Below are 13714 nucleotides of genomic sequence, written 5' to 3' on the forward strand. Positions count from 1 at the left end.
CTAGGTTAAATGGAAAAGAGAAACCCCAGAATATGATGTGTATACACACGATTACAGCTGTGTAAAATATTTCTGTATTATGTTATCAGCAAAGTGTTTATAATTGATGTTTTAGGTGCTGTAAGTGTATAGGATTCTTTTCTTGTAATTATTGTCGTTATTTAACTGCAGTACACTTTCACCACAAACCTCTTGCTATCCAATCATCCAAGACTGAATACATGAAGTTAAGATATGGGAGAAAGAAGAATAGAGGTGACCATGGGCAGGAGTATAGAATATAGTTCCAGTAGTAGTTTGAGGAACATAGAAATCTAGGGAGAGCCACTAAACTGGCCAGCGGGGCCCATATACTTTAGTAGCCCCATGAGGTTGTTTGCAATATAACAACATAATTTGAGATCATAATGAGTTGACAAAAAGAAAGCTGTTTATTATAGATTTCTTTTATTTCCCTGCCTAGAGCAGAAAGACTATTTTCAGTGGCCATTGAGATTTCTTGCCTGGAAAATCCCATGGACGGAGGAGCCTGGTAGGCCGCAGTCCATGCGGTCGCAAAGAGTCAGACACGACTGAGTGACTTCACTTTCACTTTTCACTTTCATGCATTGGAGAAGGAAATGGCAACCCACTCCAGTGTTCTTGCCTGGAGAATCCCAGGGGATTCACCAGCCCAGCCTGATGGGCTGCCGTCTATGGGGTCGCACAGAGTCAGACACGACTGAAGCGACTTAGCAACAACAACAACAACAATTGAGATTTAACCCAGCCCAGACACTTTTTACCCCTTTATTGTTCATCTTGCTGATTGTTCTGATTGACAAGAATGTCTTCACAATGAATAATGAGGATATAACAATATTTTATTAAATTGGACATGTGGTTAAGCCAATTTATAAAGATTCTATATAAAAATAATAAAAACAAATACTTTGGTGCCTAAGAGTTAATGCTTTGCTTGTTTAGAAAAATACATTTTTCTAAAATGATGCATTCTATGACTTTTAATTAGGTGTTATTGTGTTATTATTTGTGATTGATGTTTTCTGTGTGTGTGTATATACAGTTGTATATACATACATGCCTTTTTACAATTACTATGTCGTTTTAGGACGTGTGTCCCCATCACCTTCTCAGGAAAGTCTAAATTCATCAAAGTCTGATACAGATACAGGGGTATGTTCATTATTTTATGGTTACTATTGTTACATGCTATGATTTTTTTTTAACCATAAAGTACCTTATTGTTTATCAGATATAACAGATTCATGAAAGTAGTTAAAATTGAGATGCATTAGAAATGAGAATTCTTTCTGTTAGAATTAGTAAATGAAAAATTGTGATGGTTAAGGGTTGTCAGACAGTATCTAATATTACTCAAGCTACCATACTAATGTAAATCTAAACAAAAGAAATTCCCTCTCCTCAAATCCATGTGAGATACTTTATTTAAAAATTTTCTCCTATTTTTTGCCCACACCACACAGCATGTGAGATCTTAGTTCCCTGACCAGGGATTGAACCTGTTCCCCCTTCAGTGGAAGCACAGTGTGTTAGACACTGGCCCACCAGGGAAGTCCCTAGATATTTTTAAAATGATAAAAGTAACGGATACCTGAATAAGAAATAACTAAGAAAAGAAAGAAAGATACTGAAATATCTTAATTTTTCCATCTTCTTGGTTTAGTAAATGCTTTATCCCAGTGTCAGGTAGTTTAAAATATCTTAATGATTTTCATTTGGTCTCAGAGCTGGAAAGTTAAATATAACCAGTTTTAAACCTAAAAAGCAGAATGCAAAATATTCTAAGCTGTCCCCTGTGATGCTTATGTGTTGAGTGAAGCAAAGGTTATGTAAATACAGAGAACCTAAAATGTTCACCTGCTCAGTAGTATTTTCCTGGGATTTCATTAGCTCTATGGTATTTGACACTAATTTTTCCCTACTCTAAACATTCTCCCCTCAGCTTTCCATGGTTCTCTTCTTCCTTGTTCTCCTCCTATACCCCTGCTGTCTCTTCCTCTTCCACCCACTTAAGTATTGCTGTTTCTCCTGAGTTTTGTCCTTTGTCCATTCTCAATTAAGATATTCACTCACTGCTTCCAATCCTGAACTGGCTTTGGCTCTAAAATTCTTGATTTCTTTCAAGAGCTTTATGTTTTTTAAACAACAATGAAATCTTATTGTGCGTGCTGCCCTTTTCACATAACAATATATAAAGGCTCTATCCACCTACATGTTCTTTAAGCACATCAATTTTGAATATCTGTTACATGTTCCACACACTGCTAGATTCAGCAAAATCAAAGGAGACTTATTTTGTGGCCTCGGGGATCTTGCTGACTAGTGAAATAGATATACCTGCAGTTAATAGTATTCGATGGTAATACTCTATCGAAGATACCACACAAATATACAAGTTAGCCTTATGAATCAAGGTATCAGGAAAAGCTCCCTGGAGGCTTTTGAATGAGGAGTAAGACAAGGAAGGAAGGGGAGTATCAGAGCAGATAGCAAGTGCAAAAGCATGGAGGCTGAAACAGCATGGCATGTTAAAGGTACTGCCTGGCTGGACCAAAGGCTGCATGTGTGGGAGTTGTAGGAAAGGTAGACAGGATTGGGATTTTAAGTGGCTTTTTATGTTAAACCAAGGCATGAACTTTATCCTCAAGGTACTGGGGAAGGATGGGCTTTGAGGAGTTTAGATCAGAAGCTGAGTTAAAATGTTTAGATTTTTGTTTTGGAAAGAGCATTCTGGTAGCAGTGTAAAAGACAGATTGGATGGAGGTTCCAGGCTAGAGACAGGGAGACCATTTAAGAGGCTTTCAACTTCATAAATAAATGAGTACTTCAATTATGGTAGATTATGATAGCAATGAGTCTAGAAACCATAAAGAGGAGCTGAATTTGAGAAATATAAAAGAACGAATTGATAACTCATTACCTGGGGCAAAAAAATGAGTAGCATAGGATGATTCCCATGTGTCTGACTTGAGCAGCTGGTTAGATATTAATGATCATTCATGAAAATGTTTTTTATTATTATTTACCCACAACCCTGCTTCTGCTCTTTTGAGCCATCTTTAATGGCATCAACATCCATAAGTTACCTTTTTAACTCAGTTAGAGACACTCTCTTACTCTCTTACTTTTTCTTTCTTACTCACAGGTCAAATTAGTTAAAAATTCTATCCAATCTACCTCTTCCTATGCCCATGGAATCTGTCACCTCATCACTCACATCATCTTGACCCTTGATACTTATTTAGATGCTTGCTGTAGCCTCCTAATTGGGTTTTCTGTCTCTGGTCTCTACTGCCACTAGATTTTTTTTTTTTTTTTTTGCCACACCACAAGGCTTGCGAATGGAACTTGTGGCCCCTGCTTTGGAAGCAAGGAATCCTAACCACTGGACCATCAGGGAATTCCGGACCTGACTATCATTTTGTGATTTTAAATCGTCTAGTGGCTCCTTGTCACCATCCTTCCTGCTATTACCTCTTCTTACCTTTGTAACTCAGTACTAATTTCCCTAGTACCTCTGCATCCTACTTGCTAGGCTAGGTGTAGGTCTGTACCCTAAACACTCACTTTCATGTCTTCATTCATGTGGTTTGCTTTGCCAGGAATTCCCTTCCTATCCCCTTTCCTTACAGAGCAAAGCCCTACTTATCCTTCAAGATTCAGCCTAAATATCTTATCTTCTCTTATCATTTTCCCTGAGTCATGCAAGCAAAATTGTTCCTCACTTGTGTTCTGATAGTATGTCATATGTACTTTGACATTGATATTACTTACTGTGTCTTCCTTGGCAGTTTGTCCCTCTGGCTAGGCTCAGAACCGATTGAAGGCAAAAATCCGTGTATCACAGATCTTAGTATCCTTGAACCTAACCCCATGCCTGACTGTAGCAGGCCTAAATCAGTGTTAAATTACCACGTCTATACCTTTCATTCATTCCTATTCCCTTATCTGGATGCCTGTAATCTCCCTTTTTTTCTACTTTAGACTTGCCTGTTCTTCAAGGCCCATTTCCTCCATAAAGCCTTCACTAACTAATGTAGTGGTTAAAATTTTAACTACTTCGCTTTAGGGGAAAAGGATTTGCTTTTATTAATTTAATTCACAGTAAAGTTTCCAGGTCTTGATTACTATTAAAAACAGGGACTATTTGTACCATCTTATATTATCTTATTTTAACAATGCTACTTACAGATTATTAACTACTTCCATTCCTACCCCCTCCCAAACCCCTAAGTAACTCCCAACATTGTTTGAGTAGAAGACCTATTAAATGAGGAGCATAGGGACTTTCCTGGCAGTCCAGTGGTTGGGATGCCACACTTCCACTGTAGGAAGCAAAGGGTTCAGTCCCTGGTTGGGTAACTAAGATCCCATATGCTGTGCGGTGCAGCTGGGTTGTAGGGGGCGGGGGATGGGAAATGAACACAGTAGTTCTTTGACCCAAAAAGTACTGATGCCCTGAAGTACTCAACTCTTTTTTCTGGAGTAGTTGAGTATCATTTATGTCTGTTATTTTCAGGAAAAGATTCTTTGGGGTTCCTTTCATGTCTGTCATTCTGTATGGAGACAGTTAAATGAAGCCTCTATGCCTTTGGAGTTTGATATCTAGTATTATCTTTGAGCCTATTACTTGCTGCAGTGAGGCACAGTAAGCATGGTGGAGTTTATTTCCCTTATATATGTGTTCTTTTTTCTTTTTCCTCATGATAGTGATATCTTATATTTTATCTCTTTTGAGATATAGACTTACATCTCTTATAGACTCTTGTCTTCTTAGCATCCATGCAAAATAGAGTCCATAAAAGCACTTATTGTACCGTTGGGCATACAGAGTGACATACCCAACATCATTCACCTACTCATTGGTCATGCCATGCCTAGAATTCTGGCTCTTATACTCTGTTTCTATTGATTTCCGAAAGTAGCTCAGTAAACATAAGGAAGAAAGGAAGAGGGGTGTGTTTAGTTTGCTCCATTATGCTCCAGTCATGTAACATTTCTTCTTGACACTAGAAGTTGTAAGTATGATGTTTGCCTAAAAATTAATGTTTTTCTTGGATAAATCTATTTATGTTTGGTGTGCTTGATTAGTGGAATACCAATATGGGTGTTATAGCATTTAATTTCTGCTTAGAATTTTTGAGAATAGATTGTAGGGGAGGAAAAAGTTTGCTCTACTATCTTATGTCCTGTGGCTGGGATCTATGAAATAATCTGACAAAAGACAGATTAAGAGGAGAGACAGTTTATTATGTATGCATATGGAGGCCTTCCTAGGGAAAGAGTGAAGACCCCAAAAAGCTGTTATACACAGGAGCTTATATATCATTTTAACAAAGAGCAAAGTTAGTGGAAAAGTGACAAGATAAATAAAAAGGAGTTTAGGCTTTTAGGGGCAGTAAATTGTGAGAAGGTAAATCTGTTGGGGAAACTAATGGAAGGTAATGGTTATTTACTAAGATTCTGTTTAGGCAGATAAGATTGATTCTCTCCTTCCTGGTAAGGGAGAGGTGAGGGGGAGACACATTCACAAAGGGCATTTTATGCTCTGCTTTCAAGTAGAAGGGAGGAGGGCAGATGTTTTTTCTTGTCTCTGTTTCTTCTCAGTTGCCTTCAGCTCAAAATAATCCTAGGCAAAGGGGCATGTTTTGGGGTGACATTCTGATCCCCTTCAAAATCATTAGAGTCTAAAACTTGGATGAAAGGACTTAACTTTAAGAAAGTGAGAGGAAATTTTTGTGAAATTGTACACATGCAGTATTTTATTAAAAATGCATAGTAGTTTATATTTGGTTCAGTCAACAAACAATTATTAAATGTCAAAAATGTGTTAGGCACTAAAAATATAAAGATGCAGTGGATACTTCATGCCAATGAGCAATGTGTGGGAGAAGACAGATATCAACAATGATAATATATGCCCAAAACAGAATTACCATTTTCCTGAGAAAATCACTCCTTTGATGGTCTACATACTTGATATCAGGTTGTTGTTTAATAAATATGTCATCTCCTGAGTTAGAAGCTGTGATCACTTTTCATTCTCTTGTCTCTTTCAGTGTCTACTCATTTACCATATCCTGTCCACCTAATCTCAGAAATGTCTTTGGAATCTGGCCATTCCTATCATTTCCACTGCTACAATCCAGGCCTTTATCTCTTACCTGGACCATTATAGCTGTTCTCCCAGATTCCAGTCTTTGATCCACACTGCCAGCAGAATTAGTTTCCTGTAAAACAAATCTGATCATGTTCAGTTCAGTTCAGTTCATTCGCTCAGTCGTGTCCAACTCTTTGTGATCCCATGAATTGCAGCACACCAGGCCTCCCTGTCCATCACCAACTCCCGGAGTTCACTCAAACTCACGTCCATCGAGTTGGTGATGCCATCCAGCCATCTCATCCTCTGTCGTCCCCTTCTCCTCCTGCCCCCAATCCCTCCCAGCATCAGAGTCTTTTCCAATGAGTCAACTCTTCGCATGAGGTGGCCAAAATACTGGAGTTTCAGCTTTAGCATCATTCCTTCCAAAGCACACCCAGGACTGATCTCCTTTAGGATGGACTGGTTGGATCTCCTTGCAGTCCAAGGGACTCTTAAGAGTCTTCTCCAACACCACAGTTCAAAAGCATCAATTCTTCAGCGCTCAGCTTTCTTCACAGTCCAACTCTCACATCCATTCATGACCACTGGAAAAACCATAGCCTTGACTGGACGGACCTGATCATGTTACTCTACTGTTTAAGCACTCCTTTTGGCTCTCTTTTTTTTCCTATAGGATTGAGTCTACATTCCTTAGATGACTCAGTCTTTCAGAGATCAGCCTGACCTCAGCTCTCACTGTTACTTCCAACCCTTCCCTCTCCCAAACCTTATGTTCTGAGCCACTTGGTTGTTCATGCCCCAACACAAATGTCAGACCCTTTGTTGATTCCGTGTATTTACATATGCTTTTCCCCTTTTGCCTGGGAAATTCATTTAAGACTTTTCTCCTCACTGAAACATTCCTTGCTTCAACTAATTTAATCAGTGCTCCCTCACTGTTCCCATGGTACTTTACCTGTAGTTCTGTTAAAAGCATTTACTATATACTGTATCAATTTATGTAACACCAGCTAACATTTTATGAGCCTTTACTCTGTGCCATGTACTTTACTAAGTACATTTTATGTCTTACTTTACCTCACAACAATCCTGGTACTGTTGTGAAATACTGTTAAGAACCCTGTTTTACAGATGAAGAAAAGAAGGCTTAGAGATATTGAGTAATATACCAATTTTACACAGTAGGTAGATACAGTACCAGAATTAGAACCCAGCTCTAATCAGTCGTTTGGGCTTCCCTGGTGGCTCAGATTGTAAAGAATCTGCCTACAATGAGAATATCCGGGTTCAATCCCTGGGTCAGAAAGATCCCCTGGAGTAGGGAATGGCTACCCACTCAAGTATTCTTGCCTGGAGAATCACACGGATAGAGGAGCCTGGAGAGCTACACTCCATGGGGTCAAAAAAAAGCTGGTCATGACTGAACGACTAACACTTTCACTTCTCTCATTTGTCTTTAGATCTAATGCTGTTAACCATTATGCTCCAGTAGTTGGCATCTGAAGGTCTGGTACTGTGTCTTCATTTAGTCAGCAAATACTTATTGGGCGTCTGTTGTTGTTCAGTTGCTAAGTCATGTCCGACTCTTTGCAAGCCCATGGACTGCAGCACGCCAGGCTCCCCTGTCCTTCACTATCTCCCAGAGTTTGCTCAAATTCATATCCATTGAGTTGGTGCTATCTAATCATCTCATCCTCTACTGCCTTCTTCTTTTGTCTTCTGTCTTTCCCAGCATCTTTTCCCAGGAGTTGGCTCTTTGCATCAAGTGGCCAAAATATTGGAGCTTCAGGTTCAGCATCAGTCCTTCTAATGAATATTCAGGGTTGTTCTTTTGGATTGACTGGTTTGATCTCCTTGCTGTCCAAGGGACTCTCAAGAGTCTTAAAACCATAATTCAAAAGCATTAATTATTTGATGCTCAGCCTTCTCTCCAGTCCAACTCTCACATCTTTACATGACTACTGGAAAAACCACGGCTTTGACTATATGGACCTTTACTGGCAAAGTAATGTCTCTGCTTTTTAATATGCTGTCTAGGTTTGTCATAGCTTTCCTTCCAAGGAGCAAGCATCTTTGAATTTCATGGCTGCTGTCACTTTCTTCAGTGATATTGGGAGCCCAAGAAAATAAAATGTGTTGCTGCTTCTACTTTTGCCTCTTCTATTTGCCATGAAGTGATGGGACCAGATGCCATGACCTTAGTTTTTTGAATGTTGAGTTTAAAGCCAGCTTTTTCACTCTCCTCTTTCACCTTCATCAAGAGGCTCTTTAGTTCCTCTTCACTTTCTGCCATAAGGGTGGTGTCATCTTCATATCTGAAGTTATTGATATTTCTCCCAGCAATCTTGATTCCAGCTTGTGATTCATCCAGTCTGGCATTTCACATGATGTACTGTGCGTATAAGTTAACTAAGCAGGGTGACAATATACAGCCTTGTCCTACTCCTTTCCCAATTTGAAACCAGTCTGTTGTTCATGTCTGCTTCTAACTGTTGCTTCTTGACCTGAATACAGGTTTCTCAGGAGGCAGGTAAGGGGTATTCTCATCTCTTGAAGAATTTTCCACAGTTTGTTGTAATCCACGCAGACAAAGGCTTTCACACAGTCAATGAAGCAGATGTTTTTCTGGAACTCCCTTGCTTTCTCTGTGATCCTGTGAATGTTGACAATTTGATCTCAATTCCTCTGCCTTTTCCAAACCCAGCTTGTACATTTGGAAGTTTTTGGTTCACATACTGTTGAAGCCTAGCTGAAGGATTTTGAGCGTAAACTTAGTAGCACGTGAAATGAGCACAACTGTATGGTAGTTTGGCACTGTCCTTCTTTGTGATTGGAATGAAAACTGACCTTTTCCAGTCCTGTGGCCATTGCTGAGTTTTCCAAATTTGCTCACATTTTGAATGCAACACTTTTAACAGCATCACCTTTTAGGATTTTAAATAACTCAACTGGAATGCCATCACCTTCACTAGCTTTGTTCATAGTAATGCTTCCTAAGGCCCCCTTGATTTCACACTCCAGGATGTTTGGCTCTAGGTGAGTGCCCACACCATCATGGTTATCCAGGTCCTTAAGACCTTTTTTGTATAGTTCTGTGTATTCTTGCCACCTGTTCTTTGTCTCTTTTGCCTCTGTTTGGTCATTACATTTCCTGTCCTTTATTTGCCCATCCTTGCATGAAATGTTCCTTTGGTATCTCCAGTTTTCTTGACGAGGTCTCTAGTCTTTCCCATTCTGTTGTTTTCCTCTACTTTTTTGTACTTTCATTGAAGAAGGCCTGTTATCTCTCCTTGCTATTCTCTGGAATGCTTCATTCAGTTGGGTATATTTTTCCTTTACTCCCTTGCCTTTCACCTCCCAGCTATCTGTAAAGCCTCCTCAGACAACCTCTTTACCTACTTGCATTTCTTTTCCTTGGTGATTGTTTTGGTCACTGCCTACTGTACAGTGTTATGAACCTCTGTTCATAGTTGTTTAGGCACTCTGTGTACCAGATCTAGTCCCTTGAATCTGTTTGTCACTTCCACTATATAATCATTAGGGATTTGATTTAGGTCATATCTGAATGACCTAATGGTTTTCCCTAATTTCTTCAGTTACGCCTGAATTTTGCAATAAGGAGCTCATGATCTGAGCCACAGTCAGCTCTAAATCTTCTTTTTGCTGACTGTGTAGAGCGTCTCCATCTTTGGCTGCAAAGAATGTAATCAGTCTGTTTTCAGTATTGACCATTGGGTGATGTCCATGTGTAGAGTCGTCTCTTGTGTTGTTGGAAGAGTATGTTTGCTATGACCAGTGTGTTCTCTTGACAAAATTCTGTTAACCTTTGCCCTGCTTCATTTTGTACACCAAGGCCAAACTTGGCTGTTACTCCAGGTATCTCTTGACTTCCTGCTTTTGCATTCCAATTCCCTATGATGAAAAGGACATCTTTTTTTTTTTTTTTTTTTTTTAGATGTTGGTTCTAAAAGGGCTTGTAGGTCTTCATAAAACTGGTCAACTTCAGCTTCTTCAACATCAGTGGTCGGGGCATAGACTTGGATTCCTGTGATGTTGAGTGGTTTGCCTTAGAAATGAACTGAGATCATTCTGTCATTTTTGAGATTGCACCCAAGTACTACATCTCAAACTCTTTGTTGACCATGATGGCTACTCCATTTCTTCTATGGGATTCTTGCCTACAGTAGTAGATATAATGGCCATCTGAATTAAATTGGCCCATTCCCATTCACTTTTGTTCACTGATTACTAAGATATTGATGTTCACTCTTGCTATCTCCTGCTTGATCACATCCAATTTACCTTGATTCATGAACCTAACATTCTAGCTTCTTACACACTATTTTTCTTTACAGCATTGAACTTTACTTTCACCACGAGGCACATCGACAACTGAACATCATTTCCACTTTGGCCCAGCCACTTCTTTCTTTCTGGAGCTATTAGTAATTGCCCAGAGAAGGCAATGGCACCCCACTCCAGTACTCTTGCCTGGAAAATCCCATGGACAGAGGAGCGTGGTGGGCTGCAGTCCATGGGGTCGCGAAGAGTCGGACATGACTGAGCGACTTCACTTTCACTTTTCACTTTCATGCATTGGAGAAGGAAATGGCAACCCACTCCAGCGTTCTTGCCTGGAGAATCCCAGGGACAGGGGAGCCTGGTGGGCTGCCGTCTATGGGGTCGCACAGAGTTAGACACGACTGAAGCAACTTAGCACCAGCAGCAGCAGTAATTGCCCTCCACTCTTCCCAATAGCATATTGGACACCTTCTGACCTGCAGGGAGGTGGGGGGAGGCACTCATCTTTTGGTGTCATATCTTTCTCTCTTTTCATACTGTTTATATTAATGGGGTTCTCACACCAAGAACACTGGAGTGGTTTGCCATTCCCTCCTCCAGTGGACCACATTCTGTCAGAACTCTCTACTATGACCCGTCTTTCTTGGGTGACCCTGCACAGCATGGCTCAGAGCTTCATTGAGTTATGCAAGCCCCTTCTCCATGACAAGGCTGTGATCCGTGAAGGCTGGGGATATAGTAGTGAATAAAAGAAACCAAAAAATCTGTTTTTATGAAACTTACTCTCGTGGTTGAAGACAGAGAAACAAAACAAGTAAATTTTGTAATATATTACAAGGTGAAAGTTTTCATGGAAAAAAAATAAAACAAAGTGGGGTGATGCGAGGTAAATACAGTGGACAAGCAAAGCTTCATTGAGAAGTTGTCATTTGAGGAAAACTTGAAGGAGGTGAGAGAGGGATCATCTATCTGGCTACGTGGAGGAGAAGAACATTCCAGGTAGAGGGAACAGCAGCATGTGAAACAGTGAAAAGGCAGGAGTTCTGGTATGTTCAGTAATTATAGCATTGAGGCCTGGGTAGTTGGAGCCAGTGAGCAAGAGAAAAGTAGTGGAAAATGAAGTCATGGAGGTACAGATGGGGCAGCCATAATATGTAGGCCACTGCAAGGACTTTGGCTTTTACTCTGAGAAAGAAGCTGATGCAGAGTTTTTGAACAGAGAATGACATAGTCTGACATATTTTAAAAGGCTTATTCTGACTTAAATACTGAGAATAGATTATATGTAGATTTGAAATATTTATTTTGGCATTCAAGTTATATACCATACCTGGTATATAGTAAGTGTTAATAAATATCAAAATGTTAACAAATTTTCAAAGCAATCTAACTTTAAAATGACATTTTTATATAATCAGGATGTTTAGATATAAATTAGATATTAGATGATACAAATGGTATTTTTAGGTATGATAATGTAATGATAATTATATTTAAAAGAGAGATTGTTAGTTAGAGATACGTATAGAATATTTACTGATAAAATGATGTTTAGATCTTACTGCTCCAGCAAAAAAAAGCAAATACATAAAAGTGGGAAGATTGATAAAACAAGATGAAAAAATGTTGATAATCATTAAAGAAGGTGATGGATGCATGGAGTTTATTTTACTGTATATTATTTTATCTACTTCTGTGTATATTTGGAATATTCATAATAAGGTTTAATATATACATTATATTTACATAGAGAGAAAAATATCTCTCTACATATATATATCTATTCAGAGAGATATAGATAAAATATATAAGATTTCATTTGGTAATTCTGCCTTTTAAAATATATCATAAAGAAATAATCATATATGCCCAAAGATTTAAGTAAAAGGATTTTTGTTTTCAAAATAGCTAAAATTTCAACAAATGAAATTTTTATGGTTGGAAAATAAAAACTGTGGTATAATCTATACAGTGTAATAGATTATTATGTTGCAGTCCTTAAATTCTTTTCAAAGATTATTTAATGCCATTAAAAAATATCCTAAATGTATAGTGAAAAAAGCAGAATGAAAAGTTAGATATATTATCCCAATCTTGACTAAAAATATCTGTAAATATTTATAGATTTTAAAATTTAAAGGAAATATAAATTGTAACTAGTAGTTACCTCTAAGTGATAGGGTTTTAGGTCATTTTTATTTGATTCTTTATATTTCTCTGTATTTCTAAAATTTTCTTCAGTAAATTTACCTGATTTTATTAGGACTACAGGAGAAGGTCCCCAGCAGGGGCCCAGGCACCCAGTTTTTGTGGAGAAGGAAATGGCAACCCACTCCAGTATTCTTGCCTGGAGAATTCCGTGGACAGAGGAACCTGGCAGGCTACAGTCCATGGGGTCGCAAAAAATTAGACACGACTGAGCGACTAACACACATGTACACGTTAAGACTACAGAAGATACTATACAAATCTCCGGTTTAAGCCTTTTGAAACTTCTGTTAGGATAAACAAATAATAAAATGGGGATAAAGATTCATGTTCCAGGACGTTTGTGTTTTTTTTTTTTTTTTTTTCAGGACGTTTGTTGATTTGCTGTTTATTTCGCAAAAAGTTGAAAATGTCTAAATTACCAACAAATTGGAAATGATTAAATTATGATACATCCATATGCAACTAGTAGGTATTTCCAAAGAGTGAAATATGGAAGGTGCTCATGTAAAATAAAAGGAAGATACTGAACCACATGTTGTTTAGTTGCTTAGTCTTGTCCAACTCTCTTGGGACCCCATGGACTTCAGCCCACCAAGGCGCCTCTGTCCATGGGATTTCCCAGGCAAGAATACGGGCGTGGGTTGCCATTTCCTTCTCCAGGGAATCTTTCTGACCCAGGGATCAAACCCACGTCTCCTGGATTCGCAGGAAGGTTCTTTATCACTGAGCCAACAGGGAAGCCCAAGTCATGTGTACAATATGATTGCAATTATATTTTTAAAAAATGAAAGATTAAAGATGGCCAACTTAGTTTTTCTACTTTCTATGCTTTCTGATTTGTGTATACTGAGTATGTATTACTTTATAATCAAAAATACATGAAGTATTTTAAAAATATGTAGAATACAAGGGAAAGAAAATGGCTGTTTTTTTAACTTTATATTGGAGTATAGTTGATTAACAATGTTGTGATAGGTTCAGGTATACAGCAAAGTGATTCAGATATACATGAAAGAAAATGGATGTTTAAGGAGAAAAAAAGAGACCTGGAATCATGGCTAGGGGCAGTACACT

At 38.6% G+C, this 13714-nt stretch overlaps 1 protein-coding gene across 1 annotated transcript in view; it reads left to right on the top strand.

The window, feature by feature from the left end:
• The window catches only part of WDR44 (WD repeat domain 44), a 93148-nt gene that overhangs the window by 62426 nt on the left and 17008 nt on the right, over positions 1-13714 (top strand). Inside the window, 1 exon segment of the mRNA NM_174774.2 lies at positions 1112-1176. Coding sequence (NP_777199.1) covers positions 1112-1176 — 65 coding nt within the window.

This window comes from Bos taurus, chromosome X, assembly GCF_002263795.3.
Source record: "Bos taurus isolate L1 Dominette 01449 registration number 42190680 breed Hereford chromosome X, ARS-UCD2.0, whole genome shotgun sequence".
Classification (NCBI taxonomy): domain Eukaryota; kingdom Metazoa; phylum Chordata; class Mammalia; order Artiodactyla; family Bovidae; genus Bos; species Bos taurus.